This window comes from Anopheles darlingi, chromosome 3 (genome assembly GCF_943734745.1).
Source record: "Anopheles darlingi chromosome 3, idAnoDarlMG_H_01, whole genome shotgun sequence".
NCBI lineage: Eukaryota > Metazoa > Arthropoda > Insecta > Diptera > Culicidae > Anopheles > Anopheles darlingi.
The window spans coordinates 68,090,968-68,105,967 of record NC_064875.1 but is presented as its reverse complement, the minus strand read 5'-3'; the positions used below and the strand labels follow the sequence as shown (position 1 = coordinate 68,105,967).

Below are 15,000 nucleotides of genomic sequence, written 5' to 3'. Positions count from 1 at the left end.
CACTACACACACACGGAGGCTGCAGGGATCTGACCAGAACGAACGACCAGACTGCTTGATGCGTATCCTAGCACAAGCAGCGGGGAGTCTGTGACGTGAGATGTCGTTTCCTTGTTTGACCTTCTTTCACCGGAACAGAAGTTGGCAAACGGGCGGGGGGGCAGCAGAAGGTGGGTAAATTGAAAGGGCGGTGACCGTGTGGCCGTGGGCCTTGCAAAAGGGCCCAGTAGTAGATACACCACGGCGCTACTCGCCATCCGGCAAACGGTGTATCCGAAGGAGGCTTCTGGTGACTTCAATGGCAAGCGAGAAGCGTTTCTCATTTGGAAACTGCATTTCATGCACGGTTAGCAACGTTTATGAATAAGACTTCGCATTCGTTTTGATGTTTCTTTGCTAAATAATTAATCAAAAAGTGATGGAAGGAGCACTGATTAATTTTCGAGAAGGTTAATTAAAACTAAATAATAAGTTTAGTAACGTTAGATCTGCATTTTGTTTTTTTTTCGAATAGCGCTGCATTTCTAAGTAACATTCGGTACCGAAAACATTGAGGAAACATAATGGTCTGTCACCTTGTCCCCCAACCCTCGGCTAAGTGTCTCTGGAGCCCGATTCGTGTAGATTCGATAATTGAATTGTTAACTTTTACAACAACCACAGCACCACCAAAAATTTCATAAAATTTGATTTATTATTTTTTAATGGTAATACATCCGAGCGAAAGCAAACATCGGATCCGGCCTGATCCGACCGGCCGTAATACCATCCCGGCACCGAGTCCACACATAACCGAGTGATGCCGGAACAAACGAAGGATATCGAATCCAGCCGTGGCCACAAATTCCGCATCCTGTCATAAATGCGAGAGATGCCTCAACTCAGAACTCAACTCATATCTCATTCCGTTCCCTCTGTGCCCTCCCTACGTCGCTACGCTTCGGTTGATTGAGTGGCGAAACCCCGGCACCACCGGGTATCGCGGTACACACCCGGGTTTGTGGTGCGAGTTGATTAAACAATTCGTCCGCACGCGTAAAGTCCGCGACACGCCGATGCCGTGGTAGTCCGGACGACCCTCCAGCGTTTCTGGAAAACAACAAGAAAGGGAAGAACCCTGTGTTCAGTGCGTTCGTCTATTAGAACGAGATTAGTGATGGACAGGATGGGCACTTGGAGGGGTGGGGTGCGATGAGAATAGACAATTTGTCATGCCCTCCTTCGCTGGCCGCAGTAGTTTGTAGCAGCCGGAACAGATTCCACGGTGGTGTCATCAGGTTTCGGTTTGTGACCGGTTCTGAGGCTTAAAGGGGCCGAGATTGACGATAGCAAGAGGAAGGGCAAGTGCACACGTGCAAATGACACGGCGTATTGGGCTGGCTGGACCTGCTGCCACCACCAGGACTACCAGAAAGGGACAGAAAGAGAGCGCCAGCGAGAAGCGAGTTTCAAGATGGTGCACGCGTCATCTTCGGAGTCGTCGTGTGTCATTTGACTTCCAGCGCTCATTACAGGCACATTCTAAATCAAACCAATGCAAACTAAATATGTGTAGAGGTGTTAGGTAGTTGAGATTATATTTTCATATCCCCTCGTTTCTCCTCTCCGATTCCTTCGAGCCTCATCGCGGTTTCTTCAGCAGCATTCAGCAGCATTGGAAAGGTGCAAAAAACGGAAACGGAGTCGGACGAACGGACGGAGATACTACTCGCAGGTGGATCACAATGATGAATGGGTGGAGCTTCCGGGGACCTTGACCTGGGCGGCCTAGGCGCCGTGCTTAGTAGCTGTGCTTGCCGTAAGCCTGGGGCTGCGGGACGTAGTGCTGTGGCTCCGGCTCATGGTGCTGCGGCTGGCTGGCGGCCTTGGCGTAAGCATCGATCAGCTCCTTCGGCACTGGCGGTGGGGTTGGGATGTGTGATCCCTTGGCCTGGAATCCGTTCTCATCGGCAACGTAGCTGACCGACACCGGGTGTCCGTGGGGATCGGTGTACGAGAAGGAACCATGAGCGACCTGGACCTCGTGATCCTTGCTGCCACCATTCTTGACGAAGCCCTGCTCCTGAGCTGCGATACCGTTGGCCGATTCGTAGCCGAACTTGTAGCTACCATCGTGGTTGCTGATCGACTCACTGTGCACGATCGGGATCGGTTTACCGGTTGGTTCGTGCTGGTAGACGTGCTGGTGATAGTCACCGATGGCGCTGGCCACGGCAATCACGGCAAACAGGGCGACAAACTATCAACGAGAGGAGATTATGAAGGGTTCAAACCGTAAAGGGATGTGTGTGTGAGTGTGTATGTGTGTGTGCCGCTTACCGTCTTCATCTTGTGTCCAAGGTTTGGGTGTTGGAAAGGGTTTACAAAAAGGCGGTTGCTGCTGCTGCTGCTACTGCTGAGCTGGATGTTGGCTGTGTACTGATTGAATGGTGAGCGGTTCAATAGATATTTATAGTAGGTTCGTCTCCCAACCGCCGTCGGCTGCCCACCCGATTCCCGAACGGTCGCGGACAACAAAACGTCACGCGTATGTCCCCCCCTGGTCTGGACCGGTGGGGAGGTTGCCGAAAATCACTCACGAAAATGCACCCCAAAAAACCACGGGGGCTGAAGAGAGACAGACAGAGAGAGAGCGCGTGTGTGCCACAGTTTTAACGAAATGAAGCGAATGGCCCGGTGCCGGCCCGGTCCGGCGCCCCGAATCGCTTCTTCTACCTACATTCCACTTCTTCTAGCGCTCGATCTATGCTGCTGAACGGCCAACGGACTCCCCAGGCAAAAGCGGCCGCTCCATGATGCGAATCATCCCCCCCCGGGCCATCACCATCCTACTCCGCCTCTCCGGGGGGGGAGGGAAAACGAGGGCTGCACATCCAAACGAAATTGAAAGTTATTATTTTAAAAGACTTTCATCGGGGCCACACGGCAACGGGGGCTGAGACCCGGAGGGGGGGGGGGGAGGTAGTATGCGAAATTTCGAATCAATTTACCTTTTGCACGATTCTGCCCACCGCACCGTTAACTGTCCCTTCTTCAGGCGCGATCGCAATCCTTTCTCTCGTCGTCGTCGTCGTCGTCGTCGTCGCAGCAGGCCAAGAGCAAGAGGCAGCAGCAACAGCACATGTGAGGCTGGTCGCGGCCTACTCGTATGTCGTTTGATTGCAACAGCACCAGAGTGGTTGAAGAGAGAAGAGAAGAAAAACGCAATCAGAAGAAGCAGCAATAGAAGAAGAAGAAGAAGGGGTCATCAATGGTAGAATCTAGAGCAGCACTGGCGCACCGGTGATCGGATCGCCGCGGACAGCAACGCAACGCCCAAGGCATGCTTTGCATCATTTTGGCCGCTCAGCTCGTGACCCGCAGCAGATTCATGGTGCTGGTGGTGCAGTTGCATTAATGCTCGATGGTGCTTAGGAGTTTTTTTTTTTTTTTTGGTGGACAGTACAATGCAGATTGATTCGATTCAGTCTGCTTCTTGTTCTATAGTCTTTCCTGTTGACTTTCAGGTGGATTTGAAACTTTATTCTTGTAACTCAACATTTCCTCGAGGGCCGATGACAAAGTTACAACTAAATTTGCGGCTATTTTATCGCCATTTTGTAATGGCTGCTCTCGATTACTGGTCAACCCATTCCATCACCATTGGTCAGTGAGTGAGATGCGAAGGGTATGAGCGGATGCTGGCGCTCTCCAATGTTGGCCACTTGATTGATGTCGGATTGATCGGGCGCGTTACGTGTATTTGGCCGTCAGCGATAGCATTGTTCGCGTGCAGCAAATTGCTGTCGCCAAATTTGGCCACCAGCATGATATTAAAGTGGGCTGAGGGGATGATAATGATAAAGCAAAAATCGATTATCAAGAGTAGAAGCAAAGCATAGCTCGACGGTTGGTCAAAAATGTGAGATTACAACCGAGCAGCGAGCAGAAACTGTTCGCCAAAAGAAAAAATGGTAGAGCTACAAGACAGCTCAGCACAAGCAGCCTGACGATGGCAGTAATGAACTTGGAATGTCAGATCCATTCGATATCTTTGCTACTTAGTATTAGCAATGATATGGTTAATGGCTTAAATGTTTGAGAAACATTTTGAACACCGATGATCCCTGTTTGTAATACAATGGCATTAGTGATTGTGTTTAGTACTTGTGTAGCATTGCAAAGAGGCTTCTGTTAATTTAACGTCTGGTTATTAAGACTTATATAATTGAATTGTCACGTTTGTTCTTTCTTTTCTAAGATAGTTTTTTTTAACATATATAATGACGGGCGAGCCGTATGTTTGATTCTAAGATAGTTTATAGTACTCAAAGTTAAATAGTAAAAACCATAACCAAAAATGGAAATAGTAAGTATTTTACACAAAACAACTTAAAGAAGAAGAAGAAGACCCCAGGTACATTCCTTAAAAATTGAATATAACAAAAGAAAAGAAATTTGCATATCTTAGATGATCGAGCACAAAGGTTATCGAACACGAAAGCACAACACAAAAAGCATTTTTATAAATGCATTTTTACACAGATGTATTCCTGGCACTGATACAATGGTTGTACTTTTTTCATATATTTTTCCCAAAATCATGACTTAAAAATTATTAGTTGTAGTTTAAGTTGTAGCTTAAAAAGTAGTTATGATATCAACTGTAGTTTAAGGTATTAAATGTGAACGATTTTGATGATTTAGCACATTTTAAATCAGCTTTGTAACACTTTTCAGGATGAGAAATACATTTGAAACTAGATGTAAGAGCTTTTAATTAAAAGGAATACAAAAAAGGTTGCAGCATGCGCTAACCTGTCAGATAGATCATTTTAACGCTCCATTTTGCCATTAAACGGCATCACTTGTTCAACATTAACCGGCGCCACCATTCGGTGCATGCGGCGCAGGATGCAGTTCGGAGCATCCATCCCATGGCTCTTCGAGTGGTTCTTTTCTTTCTTCTGCCCTTTCCCCTGGCCACTATCTACTCCGTTGCACACTTACGTGCGCTTCCACGTTGTTACGTTGGCGCTTGGCCTGTGCGATGCTGTGTGTTGGGGATCGATGATTTGCATCCATCCGCCTGCACCCCGGCCTCGTGGCCGTGTGTTTACACAATTCCGGGCCAAATGGCGAGTGCATACAGCTCAGCGAGTGGCCTGTGGTCAAAGTGGCTCAAAGGCGGGGGAAAAAACGAGTAAAGCAAAAGTGTATTAAGACATGGAACATGCTCATCACCACCGAGGCAGCAGCCAATCATCATGGTCATCATCACCCAGCGCCACCTCGTGCCACCGGAGAGCGGGGCCTTGTGTTCCGTGGTCTCGCGAGCGAGCGCGCGCGCGCATAACATCGATTTATCACTGGAGAGTCCCCCCGTGGCGGAAGGGAGGTGGTGCGCTTATGGTAACGCTCTCATTACCCCTCGACGGCCGGCCAGAGAAGGCGGAATCGATGTGGCATCCCCCGAATATTTTATTTCTTTTCACCTTTTTTATGTGGTTTTTGTTTTGGAGCTCGCCTTGTCTCTCCCGACGTCGATTCCATTTCGACGGGGAAGCATCCGCTTCGCTGGCACTGGCGCTGGGAGGGGACGAGAAGGAGAGCGGTAGTGGTGGGCGCCAGTATCCGCAGTGGTCAGGGCAGTGGTGATGTGCTTTGGTATAAAAAGAAAATTCGATTTTCGGAAGGCCATCAGTGCAGCTTGAGCAATCGCAATCGGTAGCAGCAGCAGCCAGCAGCAGCCAACAAGTCAGCCATTGTGCCAGCTTTCAGTTCCAGTGCAATCCTTCAATCGATCCCGATCTCTTTTCAAACCAACAACATGAAGATGGTAAGATGTCGTTTGTGTGATCGCTTTGCTCCTGCTACTTCATTCTAACTCCACTGGATTGGTTTTCTGGACGCCATTGCAGTTCATCGCCTCCATTCTGGGACTGCTGGTGATCGCCTCAGTCACCGTCATCGGTTCTGCTGAGCACCATCATCCCGCACCGGCCTACGAGCATCAATCTCCACCGATCCCGATCGTCCACAGCGAATCGTACAGCAGCCACGATGGAAGCTACAAGTTTGCGTACGAGTCCGGCAATGGCATCGCGGCACAGGAGGAAGGATTCGTGAAGAACGCTGGTAACAAGGATCACGAGGTGCAGGTCGCTCACGGATCGTACTCTTACACCGATCCTCATGGTGTGCCCGTGTCGATCAGCTACGTTGCCGATGAGAACGGATTCCAGGCCAAGGGATCGCACATCCCAACCCCACCGCCAGTGCCGCAGGAGCTGATCGATGCTTACGCCAAGGCCGCCAGCCAGCCGCAGCATCATGATGCGGAGCCTGAGTATGCTCAGCCGCCTCAACATGGTTACAGCGCGTACTAGAGGGCTAGCGGAGCGCGGGTGTCCTGGGAGGGCGTCACTACACCAAAAACCCACGGACTGACTAGGGAAGCCAAGTAAGGCTAGTTAAGGCGCTTGGCGGTCGATGCCGCCGGCATCTTGATCTTTATTGTCGTGAGATGTATGCAACAATATATGTGATATATAAGAAGAGAAGCTCCCCGAGTCGCCTACATTTCTGATTAGCTTTACATCACTCGATCACTGCAAAATAACAGCAACAACGGGGAACGGCAAGCGGCCATCACGCCCCATTCAGCGAGCTCACGCTTGCAGATTTCGAAAATGGAGATCAATCGAAAGTGAAGTAAACCCCAGAGAAAAGCCTCCGAAAAGTCGGACAAAAGAAGATGTAATTTGATTGGAAAATTGGCCAGCCAGCTCGTCAGCAGAAACGTCGGGGTGTGTGTCTGTGTGGTATGCAGGCACATTATCGGTAACACTTCATAAGGTAGCCCCCTTTTCGTGGCCTCTTCCGGCACGCATTCGAAGAGCACGCGAGATCGAGTTACATATGTTTGCACACTGCACACACATATGAGAGGCAAATTGATGCACTACTGCCTTGCTCGTTGCATTTTGGGCCTGCCTTGCCACACACACACACACAGCCGGCAGGCTCTAATGGAGTTACCACGGTTGGTGTTGGGGTGTCTTTTTCTGTTGACTTTGGCGTTTTTTGTTTCATCGTGGCAATGAGGGGGTGCGAAAAGTGCATTCGAAAAATGCGGTTGCCGAAAATGGACTTTCGCGGAGGAGGAGGAGGAGGAGAATGCGGTGGTAATGTTGTGTAAATGGTGAGTCAGCGAAAGCGAAATCACTTGGTTGCGAGTGACATTGGCTCGGTGGCAAACAGAAATGCAGAAGATTCTTTGTGTTTGTCACATTTCTTTGTGTTGCTCTGCGTTTGGGGTTATTTGGAACAACAATGCTGCCCTGCATGTGATTCGTCGGATGCATTAAAGGTAGCAACATGCTCCAATTACTCACAAATTAATCAGTAGATTGTGATTTTAAATAAATGCATAAATATGTTTCGGAAACATTGCAATAGGCGGAATATTCGGGCATAATCTTACATAATCATTTTACTACCTTCATGAGATCTGCTCTCATCATCTTTAAAGAATATTTTAGATTAACAAAGAGCTTCTTATTAAAAATTGTGGAACTATATATACTGAAGATAAAATTAACTGCGAAGAATAACTACGAAGTAGTACCATATCAATGCTTTATTGAAGAATTATATAAGAAATCCTCTCATTAAAGATTTGATCTACAAAATTTGCTTAATATTTGTACAGGAATAGATGTATTTGATCAAGAGACTGCTATTTATTTACGAGATAAGTATGATACATATTAGTACGTATAATAAGCCTAATAAGAGGCAAAATTAAAATTGAAACTCTCCAATTGATATAATGAAAAAAGACTTATGCAATGTCTTCATCTATATGGTTTAGTTAAAAAAAATGCATTTATGTATTGTATGGTGATGCTCAACGAGATGCACCAAAGTGCAGCATGAGCGATTCAAATCAAGCCATCACTAGCCGCGACCACCGTCCATTAGCAGCGTTTCCGATGGAAACAAAAAGTGTTAATTGAAAGTTAGCTTCGTAACGAGCACACGCCACCGTCACTTCCTCACTCTCACACACATCCCATCCCCATTGCCCTAAACGTTTAGCTTAAACACAAATCACAATATGGGTTGTTGGTTTATAGCCAAGGAGATGACCACCGGAGGCCTTCAGGTCTTCAGCAACAGCAGCATCAACAAACCTGACAGCAGCAGGTGATTGATTGGTTCGTCTCAGGAGCGAAGCGCCATGCCCACGGGCTGGTTGCATATTGGTGGCCGTTGTTGTTTATACTTTCGCCACAAATTTGTTTTGTGCGGGCTTCGGCACGGTATCACGTGCAATGAATGATGGATTACCGCATGCGAGCCGCTGGTCAAGAAACCCTGTCATCGTTACGCGGAAAGGGTCATCTACTTCCGGGGTGTGCGTGTGTCTGTGTGTGTGTAGTTTATCACCATAGCGCATGTGCTTATGTAACCCCTAAGTCCAAACTATGCTAACAATAGAACCTCATTAATGGGCTCGTTGTGAACACATTTCAAGATTGAGATAGTGATCTTCGCAGCAAGCCACACACACGCACACACCCTTGCGATCAGCTCCAATTGTGCTTCTTCATTCGTCAATCTACATCTCTCTGATCTCTCGATTCGGTCCATGATATTGTGATATTTGTTTTTGCATCAAGATAAATTCATTGGCAACAACATTTGCATCGTTTCCCTTCGACCCGACCCGGTTGGGTTCCCTTTGCTGGCAAGCTCACGTGCAAAGTAGGGTTGAACAGATATCCCTGGTTTAGCCAGCATCTCGGTACGGTCTGAAGTGCTTTATTAGTAAGCCAAATTCGATGCAACCCGTTCCGCCAGCCGCCCGATCGCTACGTTTTCTGCTCGTCGCGCTCTTCACGCTGGTGATTGCCGAGTGGTAAGCCGGTGCCTGGAACCTGACAGCCTGGCTCGCTGGCTGGCACCAGGAACAACACCAACACCAACCTCGCCTGCGCACATGCGCCCGTTCCCAGCGACCCCTCGCGGCGTTTGTGATTTTGGCGCGGAGCGCAAACATCGCGAACACGCCGCGATTGCACTTAAGGATTGCAAATGGTCGCACTAGAGTGCAGCAAGGAGGGGAAGCGGTAGTGGTTAGGGGTGGCGGCGATGAGAACCGATCATATGTTTCGGGCGACCTCGACAAATCGCCCCGAAAACCGAGATTCGGTTCGCCTTGGCACCCCTCACAACACACACACACACGCATACATACCGAGCGAAGCGAACATGCAGGTGTTACCGTGTCTAAATCCTTAAAATGCTAAAACCACCACCATTAGGTCCGGGCATGAATGACGAGGAGAACCGGAAGATTTTGGCAGGCAAGTATTGTGGCCGGTGACCGGTGTCCGGGACTGCTCATGAGCGCCCTCCCCACCGAGACCGAGCATTGAATGTTTGCTTAGGATGCTTAGAGTAGCATCGCAGCATCACAGCATAGCATAGTATTCGTAGGGTAGGGGTCGAACCGGTCCCTCCTGGGTGTTTTTGGTGTTTGACATCGATGGAAAAGGGAGCGTAAACCACCATCGCCGATGGTGGTAGTACCATTCGTGCCACCCCGTGATTCGTGATCCCTCCTCTTATCCCTCGCCACGACCGAAGTTAATTCTCCGGAACCTATGCGCACGACCAGGAAGGTACAGGCAGACCGGCCGGCACCTTGCAACCTGTGCGCCACACGAACACACCACGCGGACACGCGGGGTACATATATTAATGTATTGATTGCTTAATTTTTTAATAAGATTTCCATTCATTCTACCTACTTTTGGACCGTTGCTTTTGGGTGGAATTGAATTAATTAATGGAGTGAAGCGCATTTCACGGTTCGTTTCTATTCATGGTGCACGACTGTGACGTACAGATTTATAATTTAAGATTTGTTTTTGAAGTGATGGAGTCGCCAGCAACGGGTTCGACTGGTCCAATCTGCCGTAGATCATCCGTTTCTTCCTTATCATGAAGCTTCCTTATTACTTCATAGGGAGCTATGAGTATTACAAAATGTATGCTTTTGAACAGATTTATTTCTAAATTTAGTAAAGAATACTAAATTCTAGTAATTTTTTTTATTGCAACACTTTGCACTGAGCTCAACTGCACCAGTGCTTCTTATAAAAAATAAATAAATTGTCAGAGAAACATTTGTAGTAAAGGTTAACTGCCTAATTTAATAAATGTGAATTTGTGAAATGAAACCAAACAATGAATATAAAATATTGCAGAAACAGTAGACTTGCCGTCTTGCAATGTGTTTTTTTAAATATTTCTGAGGTAGGAGAAACTCTCGCGTTCTTGATCGACGATCGATGATCGATCCACGATCGCTGTGTATCGCCTGAAAATAGGCAAAAGATTTATCCAAAATGGAATAATTTCAGGAGCAATAGATCGTTTGAAAATGATCGAGCCGGAGAAAAATTCAAACGTTAGTTTATCACAAAAAAAACTCTTCTAAACGCTCTGAAAACTCCAGCGATTTGTATGATGGATGAGGAGAGCATAATTGCTTAAATTTCTCAAATATGTGACCCTTTTTTGTTTGAAGCTAAGCAATGAAAGTAGAACAAGAAGATGGTTAAAGTGTTGAGCAATTTCCATTTGTTATCATTTAGGGAAACTAAACTCACATTACATAAGAGCACGTGATCATGCACTACCAATAGTCAAACAGTAATTGAAGGACCTCTTCGAAGTGCATCAACGACGCGCCATCAACTAGCGCAACGTAAACATTGTCGGTCAGTTCTCCGTCAAGCCGCACTTGGCACCTTTTCGGAACACCCGGGGTGACTCAAGAGGTCACGACTGCTAGCGCAGAGCGACCGATAAGCGGAATATGGGTTTTGGGATTCCCTTTCTTGCATATCACCGATGGATCAGTTAGCAGACAGTCATTTGCTCGGTTGCTACTGCGTAAACCTGCGCATCAGTGCTACCAACTCGGCAATTAAGCACCCAAGAGATGAGCCTTTGTTGACCCTTACCTTTCGCTACCAACTTGTTTTTCTCCGGCCACATGGAATCGCGCTTGAGCGCGCTTAATTGGATCCACCAGTAACGCGGTATCGTATCAATCGCTGGATGATGCTGCAGCGTACAGCATTAATCGCGCTACCTGACACTGATCGCACGAAGGATCATCAGGGTGGGTGTGTGCGTGTGTGTTTGTAACCATCAAATTATGCTCTTCAGCCACGAACGAAGCGCTACCGGAGCGCGATATATGCTGACCGTATGCTGATGCGTGCGAGCTGGTGGGAGATGATCGAGGGCAACCGGTCCATCCGTCCGTTCGTCCGTCCATTTCGGTCGGTCGGTTGGTCGGTTGGTTGTTTCGCGTAATTTTCTACTTAACCACGCGTCAACACTGGCCGCACGCGACCAGCACGCATTCGATCGATGACAACGACAACTAAAAGCTTCCAAATGATCATCGTTTGACATTTTAAACTTTGCGAAGAAGGTTTGTGTGGTCACGCTACTGGTGGTGGTGGTGGTGGTGATCGCGCAACGCGTGTGATCGATCGAGTGCCTAGTAGGGATGATCGTTGGTGCACCATTGCTGTTGTTGTTGCTTCTGACTTCTGACGTATTTGCTTGCCTCTTGACGGTTGATTGAAACGTATGAATGTTCGCGGTCGAGAGTGGATTAAGCTAGCAGCACGTGCATAATCGCGGAAAGTGTCACCTCGACGAGCAATCAAACGTTAATTGTTGGCCATCCCGCCGCTAGACCGGGGAAGAGCTTGATTTGCATGATCCGGCGTGTGGTTGATTGCTGCACGTGCAACGTTCAAAACTCAAAGCTTCCATGGCTCCACGTACCCGGGGGCTCAATTTAGTCATCGGGAGGACTTATAGCCGGAGTTGTCGGCTTAGAGCTGCATTTGCAAATCAAATTTTCCTCCGATAAACGCTGCCCAGAGGATTCCTAGTGTTGGCTTTCACGGTCAACAGAAGCGCGCAAGGATGAATTTTTGGATTGGAAATGGCCAAGCAGCGAGATTATCATTCAACATTGTTGCTTCTTTATTTCATCCACAAATCACTCTTCTAAAGCTAAACCATTCCTATTGGTATGTTTGAGGGGCCCGGTGCCCACTTACAGCTGCTTCACCATCGGACGGTAACCATTCTCATCGGCCGTGTACGTGACGAGGTATCGCTTGCCATCGGTATCCGTGTACTCGTACGATCCGCTCACGGAGATGGCTTGCACGTCCGGATTCGTTTCCGATGTCTTCAGTTCGGCCTTTTCCTCACGTTTCTGGCCATCCGATTGTTCGTACCTATTCGCCGGAGAAGAGTCAGGATCATTTGTCAACATCAAACTCGCGCGCAAACCGAACTCAAGCTTACCGGAAGTTGTAGCTTCCATCGACGTTCATCTCCTTATCGTCAGCCACAATCGAGGTTTCTTCGGCGATGCACAGACCGGCCAGGCACAGGAAGGCAAACACTGCAACCTGTAAAAGCGAGGAAATGGATTGCAAGTGGATCCGATCGCGCTTCTGCAACGTGAGCAGCACTCTACTTACGAATTTCATTTTGTCGAAGGTTTCTGTTGAAGCAAAACACTCAAAACGAGAAGCTAACGATCCTTTAGTCAGAGCGAGGACAGAGTGGACAACTGATTCCAGATCACGCCTATTCCCGGCTTTTTATATGAACTCCCAACCCAACGGGCCACCGAAGAACAAGAAGAATCCAATCCATGTCTATCGGTGTTCTAACCTTTTCTCCTTTGGTGCGTTTTCGCAAGAATGGAACATCATCGGTCGGAATCAATGTGTGTAACCATCCGGTGATCGAACACGATGACCCCGGGCGAAACGGGTGAGGAAGGCATCTTTCTTCATCTGCTCCATGTCAACACCACTGTGAGCGAGTAGGAAAAGTATCATCATCACCATCATCGTCGTCGCCGTCGTCTTCGGCGTCGTCATCCGAAACATCGTTTATCGCATGATATGAAGATGAGCTCAGACTGACCGCACGCACAAGGCACACGAGCTGGCCCCATAAAATTCGTTCGTCTCCGTCTCCATGGTGATATTCCGAAGGTTCGGTCAAGGATGCGGCGGCACGAGCGGTGTCGCTAATTTATGACCTCTTACTCGCAAAGTTCAAAGTGCACCGAATTAGAATTTCTAATGCCGGTTATCGACGAGTTTGGCCAACGGCAGGTTGTTCTGGCGCCTACGTTTGCCGATCCTGGCGGTGGTGAGCCATTTCGCGTGCAACCATTAAGTAGAGTGCCATCCTTAGGAAAGGGAAAGCAAACTGGTTCTCGAATTTCTCGGAGTCCACCAATGCCTTTGTTGGTTGGGAAATTCCCAAAGAGAATAGTTTGCAGTAACAGTAACAGTTTGCTAAAAGTGAGAAGTAGTAGTTAGCTAGTAACTAACTAACAAGTTTATACAACAATTAAATGGTTATGAATTTGTTTCCAAATGATGGCATTTTGTAAGAGTATAGTTCGAAACATAAGCGATTGATGAAACACACAAAGGCAACAAATATGTAAACAATCATCAACGACGACCCTCTTAACCTCTAACATTGTCGAATCGAAATGAATTTTTCCCTTTTTACGTAATGCTCCTATCAATGCCGAATATCATAACTCACTGGTCGCGAGATAAAGGACAGTTAAAAGGCCGTTACATGCGTGATTCGGCCATTCAGCTAGCGCGTTAGATATCAACTGTTGCTCTGTCAACGAAACATCCCACAACCATTAGAACGCTAATGTAAACATATCTATAAATCAAGATGATAAACCCCATGTAGCATCTATCGTCCTACGTTCTACGAAATCCATTATGATACGACATCGATCATGGATTTATGGGTTTCTTAGTAAATATTCCGATTTTACGATATCCCTACGAGTACGGAAATGAGAATCTCCAACAGCGCTCTCTAGTGATCTTTTTCCAAAAAGCTCGGGTAGTAAGTAGTAGTAGCAACTTACCGTACCATCGCTTCTCGTTCGAAAAGTCAGATCTAGATCACGCGCTATCTAGAACGCCAACGTAGCCGCACGCCCGGGGCCGGGTATTTTAAATCAATCCTTGAAAAAAACATCTTCTCGCCACTCGCCGGATGACCTTGGACAGCAGCGTTGCAAATCTGGTTAGCAACTCGTTACGGAAAACAACGCGCGAAACATAAAGTCGCATCACCAACCGACGCGATATGGTTTCGAGAAGTTCGAGAAATCTTTTCTAAACTCCTCCAAACCACAGAACACCACTCGACGGTACGATGCCTATCGTCCTCGGTTCGTGCGTGCTCAAAGGTTACGGTGGCCATTACTCGCATACCACCGAATACGGTAGGCTGCGGTGGCGGATGTATGTCTGCCGTCCGCGCCTCCATCGTCCCATCCAGTATGCGGCGCCTCCATCGCGACGTGATACCGCCTCTGATAGTGGGCATGCAAAGCAGACGCAAGACGCCTACCAAAAAAAAACGCAACCAAATATTCAAACTAGTGACGACAGGATCAGGAATCGGACAAAAAATTCGGCTAGCAGCATCTTCTTCACCAGTTGTCAGACCGGACCAGATAGTCTGAGTCTGAGTGGTTGGAATCTGTATCAGTTCAGTGCGGAATTTGAATTAATGGAGGTCATCGGGGGTAGGTTTTCGGAGCGTGCGTGGTTTGGTTCGGTGGTCTAAGCAGCAACAAGTCGGTGTGACCGATGGGCCATCCCATGCGGCCAGTTCGTTCGGATATAAAATCCAGTAGAGCCATCGAATGGAATGCATTGTAGCTTCGAAAAGCATCGTGAACAGAACTGTAACACTACTAGAGCTCCAGCTAACCGAAACGCATCCATCTCTCCACCATGAAGTGCCTGGTGAGTTTCTCCAAAACCAATCGATAGTCGTCGGCCGATAGTGCAGGTTGATCTGTAGTGTATAGAAGTAGAAGGTGCAGTGTTTGGTGCAGAA

The 15,000-nt window shown here is 47.8% G+C and overlaps 4 protein-coding genes across 4 annotated transcripts in view; 2 read left to right on the top strand and 2 right to left on the bottom strand.

Annotated features, from left to right (window-relative positions):
- Positions 1–1,773: 1,773 nt before the first annotated feature.
- LOC125954872 (endocuticle structural glycoprotein SgAbd-2-like) lies at positions 1,774–7,487 on the bottom strand. The gene is made up of 2 exons (XM_049685523.1): positions 7,479–7,487; positions 1,774–2,239 (listed from the first exon to the last, which is right to left on the bottom strand). The coding sequence occupies exons 1-2, from the start codon at positions 7,485–7,487 to the stop codon at positions 1,781–1,783; spliced, it is 468 nt and encodes a 155-aa protein (XP_049541480.1). The 3' UTR covers positions 1,774–1,780.
- On the top strand, positions 5,716–6,374 carry LOC125954869 (endocuticle structural glycoprotein SgAbd-2-like). The gene is made up of 2 exons (XM_049685520.1): positions 5,716–5,818; positions 5,901–6,374. Exons 1-2 carry the CDS (start codon positions 5,810–5,812, stop codon positions 6,366–6,368), a joined length of 477 nt encoding a protein of 158 aa, XP_049541477.1. The 5' UTR covers positions 5,716–5,809; the 3' UTR covers positions 6,369–6,374.
- Positions 7,488–12,063: 4,576 nt separating the features above from the next.
- On the bottom strand, positions 12,064–12,657 carry LOC125954896 (endocuticle structural glycoprotein SgAbd-5-like). Its single transcript, XM_049685547.1, has 3 exons — positions 12,576–12,657; positions 12,397–12,503; positions 12,064–12,326 (listed from the first exon to the last, which is right to left on the bottom strand). The coding sequence occupies exons 1-3, from the start codon at positions 12,582–12,584 to the stop codon at positions 12,140–12,142; spliced, it is 303 nt and encodes a 100-aa protein (XP_049541504.1). The 5' UTR covers positions 12,585–12,657; the 3' UTR covers positions 12,064–12,139.
- A 2,160-nt stretch (positions 12,658–14,817) lies between these two features.
- LOC125954887 (flexible cuticle protein 12-like) overlaps positions 14,818–15,000 on the top strand; it is a 1,401-nt gene continuing 1,218 nt past the window's right edge. The window contains exon 1 of the mRNA XM_049685539.1: positions 14,818–14,906. Within this exon, the coding sequence (XP_049541496.1) occupies positions 14,895–14,906 (12 nt within the window). The 5' untranslated portion in view covers positions 14,818–14,894. The remainder of the gene's footprint in view (positions 14,907–15,000) is intronic.